Source organism: Gasterosteus aculeatus, chromosome 14 (genome assembly GCF_964276395.1).
Source record: "Gasterosteus aculeatus chromosome 14, fGasAcu3.hap1.1, whole genome shotgun sequence".
NCBI lineage: Eukaryota > Metazoa > Chordata > Actinopteri > Perciformes > Gasterosteidae > Gasterosteus > Gasterosteus aculeatus.
This window is the reverse complement of record NC_135702.1, coordinates 14470168-14487255: the sequence shown is the minus strand read 5'-3', so window position 1 is coordinate 14487255 and position 17088 is coordinate 14470168. Positions and strand designations below refer to the sequence as shown.

The window sequence follows — 17088 nt, the reverse complement described above, 5'->3', positions numbered from 1 at the left end:
TATATATTCTTGCGATCCAACTGAATCGATCCGTGCTCCGCAAATCGGCATTCCGGATGACATATATCGATTACAAATCGATTGAAATGGTACATAATCGATTGTATCGATACTTGGAAACTGCACATTGGATTTAAGTACAAAAACAGTATGGCCGTGTGTTTGTTTGTTTGTTTTTTAGCACTTTAGACACGTTAACCGTTACTCGATTCAGTCTGCCTGTCTGTGACGTCATCAGTACGCAGCGGCAGCCGCGCGAAACTCTGAACAACAACAAAACACAGCATGGAGGAGACGACTGCAAGCAAGACATTTACAAACCAACTTATCAATCCAGCGTGTGGAAACATTTTAGTTTTTGCAAACACATAGGAGTTCTAAATAAGTCGGTCGCTGTTTGTAGAATATGTAGAAGCCAAATAAAAAAACACGGAAACACAACGAATCTTTCTGCCCATCTACTAAGGCGCCATACGATTAAACAACGCCGACAGTCAGGCACCTCTATCAGCGTTACCGCTGCAGCAGCAGACGGTAACTCCAGCTCTGCAGACACCTCAGGCCTCGCCAGCACGAAACTCAACATCACAGTAACAATTGCCAAGTTTATCTGTAAAGACCCTACAATGTGGTTGAAAATCCGGGGTTCTGTAAATTGATCCAAACGTTGTGTAATTATTGTGTAATGTTTACATTGAAAATGGCACTTGATTTAAATAAAAGGTTAATACATTTGCCATTAATTGTTGTTTGCTTGTTTATAATATCCATAATTAATTTAAACCTGATTTCCTTACAAGAAACAACAGGGATCTCAGAAAATTTGCCTGCACTGTCCAGTAAAGTTACTGAATCGATTTCAAGTCACTGAATCAAATCGAATCGAATCGTTCGAATCGTTCTTCTAAATCGTTCTAAATCGTTCTAAATCGAATCGGCAACCATGAATCGCAATTCGAATCGAATCGCTGTTAAAATGAATCGTTACACCCCTAGTTTTTTAGCTTCTTTAAAGACGTGATTCCTGCTGTGTATCCCTGTATTGTTTTTAAGGCGTGCATAATGTAAATGTCTCTGAAGTGTGGACCACAAAGCAGGAATGAAAAAACATTTCCCTTTCATGTGTGTGTGTTTTTAATGTAATCTTACATTGCTTGTATAATGTAACCCTGTGAGATGTTGTCTCGGACCCCAGGGCATTGGTCTCTGTGATTCTCAAGGTGTGGATGGTCTGCCAGAAGGAAGGATGATTCACATCGCAGTGCTTGTGGGCCACATCCAGGACGCATGGCTTCTGATCCTGACTTATCCCCCTTTAAAGGAAACATAGACAAAACGAAGTGTTGCGTGACGTCGGGTCACGGACGACTCAAGTGAGCAGAAAAGCTGCGGAAATATTGTAAGCTTCAGTTTCCTCAGCCAGTTGTGATGTCTAGAGAAGGTCGGGATACCACTTGATTCAAAACCTGACATCTGTGGCACATGCGTTGTATTATCTATTTTGCCGTTGCCCTTTGAATGTGGGCTCGGCTCGCGGGAACTCGCTCTCACTTGAAGGTGGCGTTGTACTCTGCTGGCAGGAAGGTCTTTACCCGCTCCGTCCAGGAGCAGCGAACATGCGTGTGATTGGGAACTTGGCAGGAAACGTTCAGCTTCCCAGGGGGGTCTGGGAGGAGAGAGTCAGACAGTTTATTGTCAGTAGAGAGAAAGTATTCTTTTTACAAGGTGCTTCTATTAAATGTAATATTTGAAATGTGTCTACGTCTCTTCCTCAGGTCTTCCCTATTGTGAACTAAAAATATTTCAGGAGTGCCTTGGAAAAAGTCCCCGTTCTCAGTAAAAGGAAGTCCACTTAAGGGAGCCGCTTCCTGTTCCAGACAGTTACAGGAAGTTGAGGGCTTTTGTCCATGTGTGGGTCGGTTTCCTCTGAGCAGCGCTGATCTGATCATGGCCGCTTAGAATAACGTGCCTTGTCGGAGCCAAAAATGCCAGCATGAATCTGATGTTAGGAAGGAACTCATTCATTAATAAAATAAGGGAGGGAGAGAAACATACTTTTTAATATGAAAGATGTGGATGAGAATATGTTGAGGCTAACTGAAGAGAGAGACGAGAATGTGCAAGCAGGGGAAAGATTACATTATGATTTTATGCTGACTCATCCAAAAGACTACACTCAAACAGGAAGAATTGGGGTACTGTCTAAAAGGACCCACACACGTTTCTACAGCAAAGACTCTCTTAAAAGGCTGCACGCTCATGGTGAGAGACTAATAGTATGTCGGAGGAATTGAATGTATCTTTTACGTTGTTCATTCTGTACACATGACATCTATTGTAGTCTGTCCATCCCAGGAGAAGGATCCTTCTCTGCCGTTCTCCCTGAGCTTTCTTTCTGTTTTTCTCAAGGAGTTTCTCCTGTGCCGATGTGAGGGTTTTGGGACAGAGGATGTTGCATATGTACAGATCGCAAAGCTTTCGATTTTGGGGTACACAAAATAAAATGGATTGAAAGCTGGTAAAAGAGTAGCAACTCCCAAAAGAGGCACCGCAGCCGGGACGAGTCACAACACAACGGCACTCACAGCCCAGCCGCAATCTGATGAAGTAGAGGAGGAGCCCCCGGCTGTCGTGGCAGCTGTAGTTGCCTTGCGCCGAGTGGTCGGCGTGCAGCAGCACCAGGGTCCCGTCAGAGGTCACTTGGTGCCACGGCAGCACTGTGCTGTGGTCGAGACGCCATGTCACAGGCACCCTGGTCGGGAACACAGAAAGCTCCAGTTATTAAGCCTAAACGAGGACTGAGCTCTTTAAAGCAGTCCCCTCCCAAAGACGGGGCCCTGCATTGGGTCAGTATTTGTTCCAGTCTTTTACTTACATTTTAATCTGCACTTTACCTTTGAGCCACATGAGGGAGCCTGGATGTTTGTGTTGTTCTTATTATTTCACAAGGTACGTATTATGACTTTCAACTGAACTCCCTAAAAGCATTTGTTTGGTCTCAGTTATAAAGGAAATAACATGTCAAGTGGGTACGGAACATATTCAGATCGCTTTAAATGTTTCACTCTTTGTTTCACTGCAGCCATTTGCTAAAAATCAAAAAAGTTCATTTTATTTCTCATTAATGTACACTCAGCACCCCATCTTGACAGCAGAAAAAACAGAAATGTAGAAATCTTTCCAAATTTATTAAAAATGAAAAAACTGAAATAGCTCATATTTAACTCACATGCTGTCCTTTTCTTCTGATCCTCCTTGAGATGGTTCTACTTCTTCCATTGGAGTCCTGCTGTGTTTAATTAAACTGATTGGACTTGATTAGGAAAGGCACACACCTGTCTATATAAGACCTTACAGCTCATAGTGCGTATCAGAGCAAATGAGTATCATGAGGTTGAAGGAACTGCCCAAGGAGCTCAGAGACAGAATTGTGGCAAGGCACAGATCTGGCCAAGGTTACAAAAGAAAAGTTCCACAAAGTCAACTATTGCTGCAGCCCTCCACCAGTCGGGGCTTTATGGCAGAGTGGACCAACGGAAGCCTCTTCTCAGTGCAAGACATATGAAAGCCTGCATAGAGTTTGCCAAAAAACACATGAAGGACTCTCAGACTATGAGAAATACAATTCTTTGGTCTAATGAGACCAAGATTGAACTTTTTGGCGTTAATTCTAAGTGGTATGTGTGGAGAAAACCAGGCACCGCTCATCACCTGCCAGATACAATCCCAACAGTGAAACATGGTGGTGGCAGCATCATGCTATGGAGGTGTTTTTCAGTTGGAGGGACAGGGCGACTGGTTGCCATTGAAGGAAAGATAAATGCGGCCAAGTACAGCGATATCCTGGAAGAAAACCTCATCCGCAGTGCTCAGGACCTCAGACTGGGCTGACAGTTCACCTTCCAACAAGACAATGACCCTAAGCACACCGCTAAGATAACAAACGAGTGACCATTCTTGACTGGCCCAGCCACAGCCCTGACCTAAACCCAATTGAGCATCTCAGGAGAGACCTGAAAATGGCTGTCCGCCAACGTTCACCATCCAACCTGATGGAACTGGAGAAGATCTGCAAGGAAGAATGGCAGAGGATCCCCAAATCCAGGTGTGAAAAACTTGTTGCATCATTCCCAAGAAGACTCATGGCTGTACTAGCTCAAAAGGGTGCTTCTACTCAATACTGAACAAAGGGTCTGAATACTTATGACGATGTGATATTTCAGGTTTTCTTTTTTTATAAACTTTGAAAAATTTCATCTTTTTTTTCTTCTGTCAAGATGGGGTGCTGAGTGTACATTAATGAGAAAAAAATGAACCTGTTTGCTTGTAGCAAAGCGCTGCAATAAAAAAATAGTGAAAAATGTAAAGGTGTCTGAATACTTTCCGTACCCATTGTATGTTTTTCAATGAACACATGCATAAAATAAAGTTGTGATTTATCAAAATATTTCTTCTGAAAGGCTGGTTCACCGGTTTAAGACAATATAAAGTGGTGCATAAATGTTAAGTTAAGATGATCAGGAACATTCATTTAGAAAAACTCAAACTTTATAAACTTTACTAAAGTTTATAATACATTTTGAAAAAATATGGATTGCCAATTAAAAAGCAGTAATATTGTATCATCCTAATTGCATTTCACAACTGTCATTTAAAACAAAACGTCTGGTTTATTCTATGAATTTGTCACCCTCAACAAATCCCATGAGGAGACTAAGACATGTCAGTTTATCTTGCAATACTAGGTTCAGAAAATGTTCAGGACATGAGAATAACAACATAAGGCTCTACACACGTAAGAAAGCCCTTAGAAGGGTCTATCAACTACAGTATAACATCTTATTTGTGTGTTGTGTTTACCGACTTACAGCATCTTTGATATTTCTCCTATTCAATAATTGAAATTGAAAATAAATTAATCAAAGGAAATCTTCCAAACTTCCATTACTGTTGTAAATATCTCTTGGAAAAAAGAAACTGTTTTCTTTCCTCACCTGACTTGGGACTTCCCGCATGCCAGTGTCACATTTGACTGCATGTGCCCGTACTGCACGGCTGACGCTGCAAACAGGAACATCACAGAAAACGTTAGAGCGCACACTGCATACCACGCAGACATACCATGTCTGCATTGTGTGTATCAATGTGATTTAAGTGCCGCCATTCACAGTCCAGTCCAAAGTATCACAATAACATGACCGTACAAGGTCTGGGATCCTGCGATGCTTGGTCGGGGGACGGGGGTGGCTTTGGCACCACGTATAAAGCTGCTCAAGGGTTTTATTTTTCTGACACTCCATCATCATCATTATGTATTAGCTGTATTAGCAGAACCACTTTAATATCTCTTTAGCCATGATAAGCAGTGTGGCATTTTGAGAAGGTATCAAGAACCAGACACAGATTAAAGCTCTGTTTAAAGTCCATGGCGCAGGCACTCAGGGTGTATCCTGCTCTTTGATTTGTGCTCCCCACAATGAGGCGCAAGGGGTCTAAGTGGTCATTATGCTGCTGCATGCATTGAGAATGAATATGTCAGCATATCTTTTTTGAATGACGTGTATGTTAAATAGTAGAAAAATACTGCGCCGGAGACTTTGACCAGGCTTTGTTTGGTAGGCGGCACAATCGCTATCCGCAGCTGGAAGATGTGTATCAACAATGCTTTGGAGCAATGGTTCTCAAATGAAGGTACGTGTATGGATTTTATTTTTTTTAATTTGCATCCATCAGGGTTAGGTTAGGGTTAAACCAGTATGTTATTAAATTTTGTTACCCTAAAAACCCAGATTCTCCCCATACTAGGATGCTTTGACTGAACCTGGCACACGACCCCCCTCATTACCCCTTAATCACTGCTACCATGACGAGGGGCAACCAACCTAAAGCTCTGTGTAGTTTCAGTGTTAACAGTTTAAGAAATCAGACACTGAAGGCACAATGCTGTGTATTTTTTTTTACCAAAACGGCTTTGGACTGCTTAGAGGGTACTTGGCTAAAAGAAATAGGTAGGGGGTACAAGTTTGCTGAATGTTTGGTGAGATCAAAGATATCACATGCATCGATGTATCTGAAAATATAAAATATTTTAGTAAAAGTTGACAGGTCAAGAACCAGCGCTTCTATGAATAAAATAACTGTTTGATTACTCTCAGCAGCTGCTGAGGCGCAGCAGGTTTGAGGCAAATAGTAAACGCAGTGTACGCCTGAGCAAATATCTTGTGGTGACTGCAGTAATTGATGCAGCTGATACTTGATCTCAGAGTGGGTGTGCATGTTTGGCTTGGCTGTGTGATAGGAAAAGCTGGCATTTACAGTAGATCGAAAAACAAAAAAGTCGAAAAACATCATTTTAACAGTGTGTCACGCACGCACCTTCATTAATTCTCAACATCAATCCCTAAGGCAAGCTCACTTCCTGCTGCTTTCCCCTTGCTTAGTAATAATCAATTTGTTCCAGCATTGCCTTGTTCTGTTTTTTTCCTTAATTTTTTTGACACCCCTTTAAAGTCGGGACTAAGTCACATTTTTGGTTTAGAAAATGGACTTGACGGTAAGGGGATCAGGCAGGGGAAACCTTATGGGAATGTTATCATTCAATGTGCTCTATTGGTATATCTATTGTACTACTTCTGTACTGTCGTACATTCAATTGGACACAAACTCAAGTCACGGAGGGCCTTGTCAATGCTTGGTTTTTACTCACTGACCTTCCTGTTGTTTGTTTTAGTTGCTGTGGGAAACAAGACACAGGGGAGAGGGGGACATTAAAGGTCTCCACAAGATTTGCGGCTACATTCATGTTTCTGAGTGGGGGGGGCGAGCAGAAAGGAGGACAATGACTTCTATTGTGTTTCATTTTATTTTTTTGCAAATGGAAAACAGTTCTGTTGCAGTGTGTGTGGGTAACAATTAGTCACATACCGGACAATGCATGGTTTATTAACCATGCATTGTCCGGTATCTGAGCAACGAAAACTTAGGCCTCTATGAACAAAGCTGTGTGATAAGATACATGTAGACATCACAGCCAGAGATTTATTGGGTTTCATGTTTGTATTTTCATAGTTCTATCCATAAGCAAAGGCTGAGATCATGGAAGCAGCACAAGGCCAAGGAAAAGAGCGGACCGATTATTCAAATCATTGGAAGGTTAGTGACTTTAATGTATATATGTATAACGGCTCCCCACACCCTGAAGCATTGTGCTGACCAGCTGTCTCCGGTGTTCACTGACATCTTCAACATCTTCTTGGAGACATGCGTACCAGCCTGCTTCAAAGCCCCCACCATCATCCCTGTTTCCAAGAAGCCCAGGATCACGGGACTTAATGACTACAGGCCCGTCGCCCTGACCTCTGTAGTCATGAAGTCTTTTGAACGGCTAGTCCTGTCCCACCTGAAGACCCTCACTGACCCCCTCCTGGACCCCCTGCAGTTCGCCTACAGAGCCAACAGCCCACTTCATCTTCCAGCATCTGGACTCCCCAGGAACCTACGCCAGGATCCTGTTTGTGGACTTCAGCTCTGCCATCAACATCATCATCTGCTGCAGGACAAACTCTCTCAGCTACACGTGCCCGACTCCACCTGCAAGTGGATCTCTGACTTCCTCTCCGACAGGAAGCAGCACGTGAAGCTGGGGAAACATGTCTCATCCTCCCGGACCATCAGCACCGGTTCCCCCCAAGGCTGCGTTCTCTCCTCTCTGCTCTTCTCCCTGTACACAAACCGCTGCACCTCTAGTCACCAGTCCGTCAAGCTCCTGAAGTTTGCGGATGACACCACCCTCATTGGACTGATCTCTGGTGGGGATGAGTCCGCCTACAGGTGGGAGTCTGACCTTCTGGTGTCATGGTGCAGCCTGAACAACCTGGAGCTCAATGCTCTAAAGACAGTGGAGATGGTTGTGGATTTCAGGAAGAACAGAGTCCCACCTTTCCCCATTACCCTGTGTGACTCCCCCGTCACTACTGTGGATTCCTTCCGTTTCCTTGGCTCCATCATCACCCAGGACCTCAAGTGGGAGCTGAACATCAGCTCCATCACAAAGAAGGCTCAGCAGAGGTTGTTCTTGAGGCAGCTGAAGAAAGTGATGCCATTGATGATGGCCGTGAAGAAGTGCACCATCATGGTCTTTGGCAGGTTGAATTTCTTCAGCTGCTCCTCCATCACCGTCTGGTACGCTGCAGCCACAGCCAAGGACAAGGGCAGGCTGTGGCGTGTCATCCGCTGTGCAGAGAGGGTGATCGGCTGCAATCTGCTGGTGCACTTTTTTATTTTTTATTTTTAAATATTTTAAACTTTTATTCCTTTATTTTTAAACTAACCCATAGCCTTATATTACTGACCCATAGCATTATATTTTATTTTATTCCCCTTGCACTATGTTGTCTTGTCGTCCATTGTCGTACTGTCTGCTGTTATGCGCCAACCACCAAGTCAAATTCCTTGTATGTCTGACATATTATAGCAATAAATGTTTCCTGTTTCCTGAAATAGACTCTAGAATTGTCTTTTGCATTGTCATGCAATCATTGTGTGTGCAAATAATGTTTTAAAAGTAACTCAAAATAGCAATAAAGTCTTTGCAAGTGACGAGCATGCTGTCTCTCGTAATTGTGTTGATATGACATTATTTTTTTCTACAATCTTGTGTTTGAAGAGGGCAAAGTGGAGGTTAACGTTAACTATTCAGAACAAACAAAAAGACACAATTCACCGATTTACTACACTGCATTTAACATAATAGTGTTAGTGGTTTTGGTTTGGTTCGCTGATCAAATACTCCAGACTTTTTTGATTCTCCCACATTCAACTTGATAAACTTCTTCTTTTACTTGCATGTAAACAATAGGAGCGATAGCACCCCCAATACTTCCTGTAGTGTATTGCAATGCTGAATGATATACGACGCATCGACGACAGAAATCTGTGTCAACGATTTTTTTATAAGCGGCATCATCGGTTACGTCGACTAATCCTTGCAGCCCTGTCCTGGGTACCCTCTACATTGCTACTCTCATTAGTCAATTCCTGTCTAGACACACTCGGTTGGTTGATGCCTCCACTGTATTTTGTTTTACCTAAGAAGTTTAGATAGCGTTGGTTAAATTAACTTCTTTTCTTTGGCTCAACCACAGGTCCCAGCCTCCCCGCTCAAGGTACAATCATATTGAAATTGGAATGTTTGATACTTATAAATTGTAAAAAAAAATGGCCCACACAAACAATTGTGTAACTTTCTCCAACTGACTGTCCTGTGTTCGTCCCCCCGTGCCACCTAACAACCCCAAAAGGGGATGTAACAGTTAGCGTTGCAAAATGTCAGGGCTCTTTTATAGATCTGAATCGTGGAAGTCCCTAGGTGGGAACTAACAAGCTTCCGAACCCTGCTTTTCTGCAAAAGTCCGTCTCGCGCAAGCAAAAGTCTGTCTCGCGCGAACAAATGTCTGTCTCGTGCGAGATATTTGCTCGCTCGCGGAACGTGAACTTGCTCGCGCTCAAAGGTGTTTTCTACGCGCTTGCTGTTGTTCTTTTTGACAGTAAGGGGGCGGAGCCAGTCACCATGGTATCTCTACATCAAATTGGTTACAAACCCCGTCTTTGGATTGGCTGGAGTTATGCATTCACAGAACTATAGAAGCTAATTTATACACCAAAGAAAGGGGATAGAAAGTGGAAATTTCGCCTTACGACGCCTCTCTGTAACCGTAGTGGCCCGTAGATGACAACCAGCTACAACCCTAATTTATAGGGGTGTAACGATTCATCCACCGAATCGATTAATCGATTTATATTCCTGCGATCCAACTGAATCGATCTGTGCTCCGCAAATCGGCATTCCGGACGACATATATCGATTACAAATCATTTGAAATGGTACATAATCGATTTGTATCGATACTTGGAAACTGCACATTGGATTAAAGCACAAAAACTGTATGGATGTTTGTCTGTTTTTTAGCACTTTAGACACGTTAAACGTTACTCGATCCAGTCTGCCCGTCTGTGATGTCATCAGTACATAGCGGCAGCCGCGCGAAACTCTGAACAACAACAAAACACAGCGTGGAGGAGACGACTGCGAGCAAGACATTTACAAACCAACATATCGATCCAGCGCGTGGAAACATTTTGGCTTTTGCAAACACGGAAGTGTTCTAAATAAGTCGGTCGCTGTTTGTAGAATATGTAGAAGCCAAATAAAAAACCACAGAAACGAGAAGAATCTTTCCAGCCATCTACTAAGGCGCCACGGGATTACACAACGCCAACAGTCAGGCACCTCTAGCAGCGTTACCGCTGCAGCAGCAGCAGAAGGTAACTCCAGCTCTGCAGACACCTCAGGCCTTGCCAGCACGAAAATCAACATCACAGTAACAATTGCCAAGTTTAGCTGTAAAGACATGCGACCCCACAATGTGGTTGAAAATCCGGGGTTCTGTGAATTGATCCAAACATTGTGTAATTATTGTGTAATGTTTACATTGAAAATGGTTGCACAATAAAAGGTTAATACATTTGTCATCAATTGTTGTTTGCTTGTTTATAATATCCATAATTAATTTAAACCTGATTTCCTTACAAGAAACAACAGGGATCTCAGAAACTTTGCCTGCACTGTCCAGTAAAGTTACTGAATCGATTTCAAGTCACTGAATCGAATCGTTCTAAATTAACCCAGATCGTCAATGAATCAAATCGGCAACTATGAATCGCGATTCGAATCGAATCGTTGTTAAAATGAATCGTTACACCCCTACTAATTTACCATCATTACCGGCACTTCGGCCGCACATTAAGACCAATGCGTCCAGCTCTGTTCTTAGTGCGGAAATGGGCTTTTATAGTTCTGTGAATGCACAACTCCAGCCAATCCAAAGATACCATGGTCACTGGCTGGCTCCGCCCCCTTAATGTGAAAAAGAACAACAGCAAGCGTGTACTAAACACCTTCGAGCACAAGCAGAGATTAGTACGGTGGCCCTGAAGTGCAAAACACAACGGCAAATAGGAACGCACAACGAAATGAACTTCTTACGGAAAGGGTAGGGCCTTATAGCAGATAGCAGAGGACGGACCCTTCTGATTGTACAGACGGACTGTCTGTCTTTTAACCCTCTTAATTCGAACCCTTTCGCCGGCGACGGAAAGTGACATTCAAATTACCGTGACTACCGTGAGCGCAGCAGGAGAGCAGCAGGCGATGTTTTACGACTTTTGCTCGCGCGAGACAGACTTTTGCTCGCGGATGTTTGATTTAACTGTTCTAACTGACATCTCTCAGTGGATGTCCGCCCACCATCTGAAAATCAACCCCGACAAGACTGAACTACTTCTCTTTCCCGGAAAAGATTCGCTTACCCAGGACCTGACAGTCAACTTTGGAAACTCTGTGCTAACGCCCACTTCGACTGCTAAGAACCTCGGCGTCACACTCGACAACCAACTCTCCCTGACTCCCAACATCACTGCGACAACGCGATCCTGTAGATACACGCTCTACAACATCAGGAGAATACGTCCCCTTCTCACTCAGAAGGCAGCGCAGGTACTGATTCAGGCTCTTGTCATCTCCCGCCTGGACTACTGCAACTCCCTCCTGGCAGGTCTCCCTGCCACCGCCATTCGACCTCTGCAGCTCATTCAGAATGCAGCAGCTCGACTGGTCTTCAACCTTCCGAAATTCTCCCACACTACTCCACTCCTCCGCTCTCTTCACTGGCTACCGGTGGCCGCCCGCATCCAGTTCAAAACACTGGTGCTCACGTACCATGCTGTGAATGGATCGGGTCCAGCTTACATCCAGGACATGGTCAAACCCTACATCCCAACCCGCACTCTCCGCTCTGCATCTGCAAAACTACTCGTCCCTCCCTCACTGAGAGCAAAACACTCGACTAGGTCTCGACTCTTCGCTGTCCTTGCGCCGAAATGGTGGAACGCGCTCTCTGAAGACATCAGGACCGCAGAGAGCCTTCACATCTTCCGCCGCAAACTAAAGACACACCTCTTCAGACTCTACCTCGACTAAAGACTAACAAATTGTAGCACTTAAATTGTACTTGTGACGTCACTCATCTATAGCAAATTGTAAATTCGCTTATTTGAGGAAATTGCACTTTCTTGTTTCTTGTTCTCCTGAGTTTGTACCCTATGGTTGAATGCACTTATTGTACGTCGCTTTGGATAAAAGCGTCAGCTAAATGACATGTAATGTAATGTAATGTAATGTAATTTACGTGCACGCATCAACTCCATTTTGACAGTGATTTGCCCCCATAATACGCTCAGTCCAGACCTTCTCCCTCAACATTAATGGCTCCATCGTCACCCCATTCAAACAGCTCCGCACCATCGGTATCATCCTCAACCCCACCCTATGTTTCCTATCCCATGCCAACTACATCACCAAGACTGCCTTCTTCCTTCTCAGAAACATTGCACGGCTCCGACCTTCCTCAGCCAACACTGAAATTCTCATCCGTGCCTTCATAACCTCCAGACTCGACTACTGCAACAGCATCCTCTATGGCTCTCCCAACAAAGTCCTCAACAAACTCCAATATGTTCAGAACTCTCGACTGCTTACCTCTGCATGCCGCTATGAACACATCACCCTTCAGCTGCTAAACTTTTTTCTTTTTAGAAAAACGGGTTCTGTTTGTTTCTTTTGTTTGCTCGTTTCTCTTTTGTTTCCTGTTTTTTTTGGGGGTGGGGGGGTTGGTCTTTGCCCTGTGTAAATTGCCTTTGGGTATCTAGAAAAGCGATATAAAACTAAAGTATTATTATTATTATTATCATCATCTGCAAAAAAAGTTTACCCATGGAGACTCCATTGTCTGTTTACACTCCACAGCTGCACTCGTTTCATTTATCTCAATGCCTGTCTTTTTTTTTAAACCTAAATTCATTTTTTGACAAAACACACACACATACTTTCCGTGAGTGTGCGTTACCCGAGGCCGTGCAACGTGTTGGCTGGTTTGAATGTGTGTATTCATGTTTTATTGGCAGTGAAGTACATTATTCCACAAACCCGCAGCGTTCCACTCATATCTGATTCTCCCTCAGGGGCCAGACACATGCTCTCCCACACACACACATGCATCACCCCCCCCCCATACCTCCCCAACACACACACACACACACACACACACACACACACACTCACACTCTAATTCACACAGGAAGGCTGCAAGTTTCTCTTGACATTGAAATCAGAAATGCAAGCTGGGCGAAATTCTGTACATTCCAACAAGTAAAGAAAGGACTCTGGAGCTGCCATAGGGTAAACAGATTTGAGAGGGGAATACTTTTGACAGTTTCACCTGAAGCGCCAAGGGCGCTTGCTCTTATTGTTGGAGAGGTTCTCTCGCCTGGCTTCAGAAAGAGATACAGTAACAGAGAGAGGTGAACCGAAACAACAATTGAAGAACAGACTTTAAAAGCCAAACAGACAGATCACTGAAGCACTGTGTGAGGGGGGAGAAATCATCAACAATAGATGTATTGTTTGTAGCGAGCTAACCCCCCCAAAAAACATAAATTTGAATTCAGCTGCAAGAAATGTGTTTTAACCAATACTCCTCTTTATATAAACTCGCTCACCTTAATCCCACAAGAACTCTGAGTCAAAAAAAGTCGTGAGCACCCATAATAGTTCACAAAGGAATCCGTGCCAGATGCGCAGCACAGTGTGTTTAGGAGAAAATGTCTCACCTTCATCAGTCTGATTTTGAGCTCGACCAAGGCGCAGCGACCAAGACAACAACCAGATGACTGTCAGACACACAGGACTGGACAAAACGCCTGGCATCTGGAGAGGTAGGGGAGAGAGAGAAGAGGAGGTATGATTACCGGCGTTATTTTCAAGCCTGAAAGGTATGGCGGTAAGCACAATAACATCGTTATCATCATTATTTAGAGTTCATTCTGCAAGAGTTAATTGGCATGAAAAGTTGAGTTGCTGGATTCACACACCCGAGCTAAAACTGTTGCAGGCTGTATAAATTCACTTATTCCTTATTATTGCAAATTCCAAGTTGGGTGCAGTGTGAAAATGCGATGACTGATTGCCTCCATCTCTGTCAGCCCAAGTCTCTCTCAGAACTAACAACTTTCCTTGGTTCTTTGAGAATGGAAAGTCTTATGCAATAAATCATTGTTAGTTTCCACTGGCTTTTGATAAGTTTAGTTCCAGTTGTGCTGGATAACAGATCCATGGAGCAGTTTGGTAGCGTACAGATGTATTTCTATGAAATTTGAATTTTAAGTTTCTCGTTCTCATCCTCATCCTCTAACTAATATATATATATATATATATATATATATATATATATATATATATATGTACATATTAGAGATGCTCCTGTGACGACTCGAAGAGACAGTGAAGATTAACTTCCTGTTTTTATTTTTGTAACCACGGCACTTCCTGTATCTAGTTTCTCACCCTTCGTTTCTCCCCACAGCTGAGTTTAGTTTGCAATCACCTCCACCTGTATTTAAGCCTCAGTTCCCCCACTTGTCTGTGTCAGGTTATCTTTTGTCTTTCCTAGAGGTGCATGTTTGTAGTTTGAAATTCCCAGTGCTGTTTTTGGTAACCTTGTTTTTACTTCGTTGCCAGGCTCTCTTCCTTTTTGTATCTACAAGAGCGTGTGGATTCCGCCTTTGCCTGTGCACCCTTTGTCTTGCATTAGTTTATTTTCCTAGTAAAAGATTCCAAACCTGGAAAGAAGTTTCTGTTGCCTTATTGCTCTGCACCTGAGTCGAAGTCCTGACCCCTCACAGCTCCGATCAGGTTTTTTGGTGCCGATCACCGATCACTGAAATCAGTATCTGCCGATCCGATAATACCGATCACCGATCACGGTGTCGATTTAAGCATTCTATTTATTGTGTAGCATTATTTATGAAATGAATTATTCTTAACATTGGTTTTGTATTTTAAGTATTTAAATTACGAGACGAGAGAGTATCATGAATTGACAACCATCCGTTTTATTGCAGGGAACGTGCAACATTCCAATGTAGAAAAGCTCTCTCGCTTACTATAAAATGTGTAAATAATAAATATTAAAACAATAATAAAAATATAAATCTTTAAATGAAAATCACAACAATAGAAAAACATGTGCAACATTCCACTCTCTAGAGGCTCTCAATAGAACTTGGAGCTTATAGGAGGAGATAAGACAGAATAAAGATTAAAGGTGCACAGGAAGTCAGCAATTAAACAAAACATGTATATCTATCTGTATAGTGTCTCACTCACTCACATACTTCACTCACTCAACTCACTCGGAGAGGGGGCATACTAGAGTATTCAAACTTTACTTCTGATTAAGCAGCATCACTGGCAGATTTGCCTTGATAAATATAAGCATCTCAGCATTTTTAGGAGTCAACCTGTTCCTCTTCTCATCTAAAATATGTCTTGCTGTGCTGAAAAGTCGCTCGCTATCTACACTTGTACAAGGTGAGGAAAGGAAGACTCGTGCTGCTTAATAAACTGCGCAGTTAGGCTCAGCATAGACACAGGACAGACACTCGAACTCCAAATGTCACTCGTGAAGCTAACTGCCCTGATGTTGTCCTTCATAAGGCTCACGATGTGCGTGTAGACATTTCGGTATGATTCCGGCAGACAAACATCAGTTAGGTATTTTCGGCCTAGCAGCGTATAGCGTGGATCCAAGCAGGATACAAGGCGTCTTCCACAACAGACAGTGGCTGCTGATCAAGGCATATGAATTCCATTACCTTTGCATTTAATTCCTTTCGTCTCTTGTTGTCATTGCTGTATGGTTGCTGTCGTTTCAATGTCTCTGTTACGGTAAGCTGAGTGAGTGGCGTTTGGGAAGAGGTTGCACGCTCTTTGTCTTTACCTGCCTTAACGCTCGCCAACTTCGTAAACTCCTCAAATTCCTTGATGTGACAAGCTTTTAAATGCCGTATGAGGTTCGTGGTGTTGAAACCCCTTTGACGCGTTCCTCCACGGGGAACTACTTTTGAGCAGACGTTGCAAACTGCAAATTTATTATCTTTTTCCGACACCTTGTAATATTGCCAGACCGGCGAAGCCATTTTGTCTCAGTGGTTTCACCTACCCGCCACCGAAGACGGGGGCCAATGAAATTTAATAAGATGGAGAGACAGCCAATCACAAGCTTTTCAAAAAAAAAATCTGATCGGCCAAATTTGATCGGCCATTTTGAGAACGCCGATCAAAACCGATAATGGCAATATCGTCCGATATGCATCGGTGCCGATCAGATCGGAGCATCTCTAGTATATATATATTTTTTTTTATTCATTCAATTATATTTTTCGGTTGCAGATTTTATATTTTCAGATTCAAAACTGATATTAAATATAATAATATAATAATATTAAATCACTTTCAGATCTTTTTTTCACATTCAGACTTTTGACCCTGATGTGGCGTGGGGGGAGGGGCATCAACTGGGCTGAGGACAGATTCAGACATCCCGGTTCTAGAGCTCGTCAGCGAAGCGTTGTTGAAACACAAACGACTCCTCTCTGTAACCGCAGTGATGTAGACAACCAGCTACAACTAAGCATTGTTTTAGGAATAAGTTTTGAATATAAAATCTGCAACCGAAAAATATAATAGAGTGAATATCAAAAAAATATATGTAAGTGAAGATTGAAAAAAATATATTTTATTCTAAAAAAATATAGAGCTGAGTCAAAACTATATTCATCCCGAAAATATTTTTTGTCCACATATTTTTATTTTGAATATATTGTTGTATTTTTCAATGTTCAACAACAAAACTTAAACTTTCAGGTTTACATTTGCTTTTCAAATTAACCAAACTTTTGACCTGGATTTGGCTACATACAGTTCCAGTTGAGTATGGTATGGTTTGGATTACCCTTTCCATTAGCCATGTGTTTTGTGGTGACAAACTATTGATTAGTAGCACCACATGCTTGAAGTTTATTTTCACACTTCTGCTGCTCCTGGAGGAGAGGTGTGATCTGTGAGATATTGGACCTCCAGTCTCCATCTTTGCATGTTCCACGGCTTTTTAAACACATTTGAACTATTTAAGA

General features: G+C 42.8%; 1 protein-coding gene across 13 annotated transcripts in view; it reads right to left on the bottom strand.

Moving 5' to 3' along the window:
- Positions 1-17088, bottom strand: part of il11ra (interleukin 11 receptor subunit alpha) — a 53847-nt gene that overhangs the window by 9185 nt on the left and 27574 nt on the right. For 11 of the 13 annotated variants that reach the window (XM_040197674.2, XM_040197676.2, XM_040197677.2 and 8 more), the window contains 5 exons: positions 13726-13822; positions 4995-5061; positions 2586-2752; positions 1552-1666; positions 1150-1313 (listed from right to left, as the gene is read on the bottom strand). In XM_040197674.2, the coding sequence (XP_040053608.1) occupies positions 1150-1313; positions 1552-1666; positions 2586-2752; positions 4995-5061; positions 13726-13822 (610 nt within the window). Of the gene's footprint in view, positions 1-1149; positions 1314-1551; positions 1667-2585; positions 2753-3229; positions 3290-4013; positions 4070-4994; positions 5062-13725; positions 13823-17088 lie in introns of all 13 variants that reach the window. The other 2 variants (XM_078088284.1, XM_040197678.2) reach the window with 2 other exon arrangements.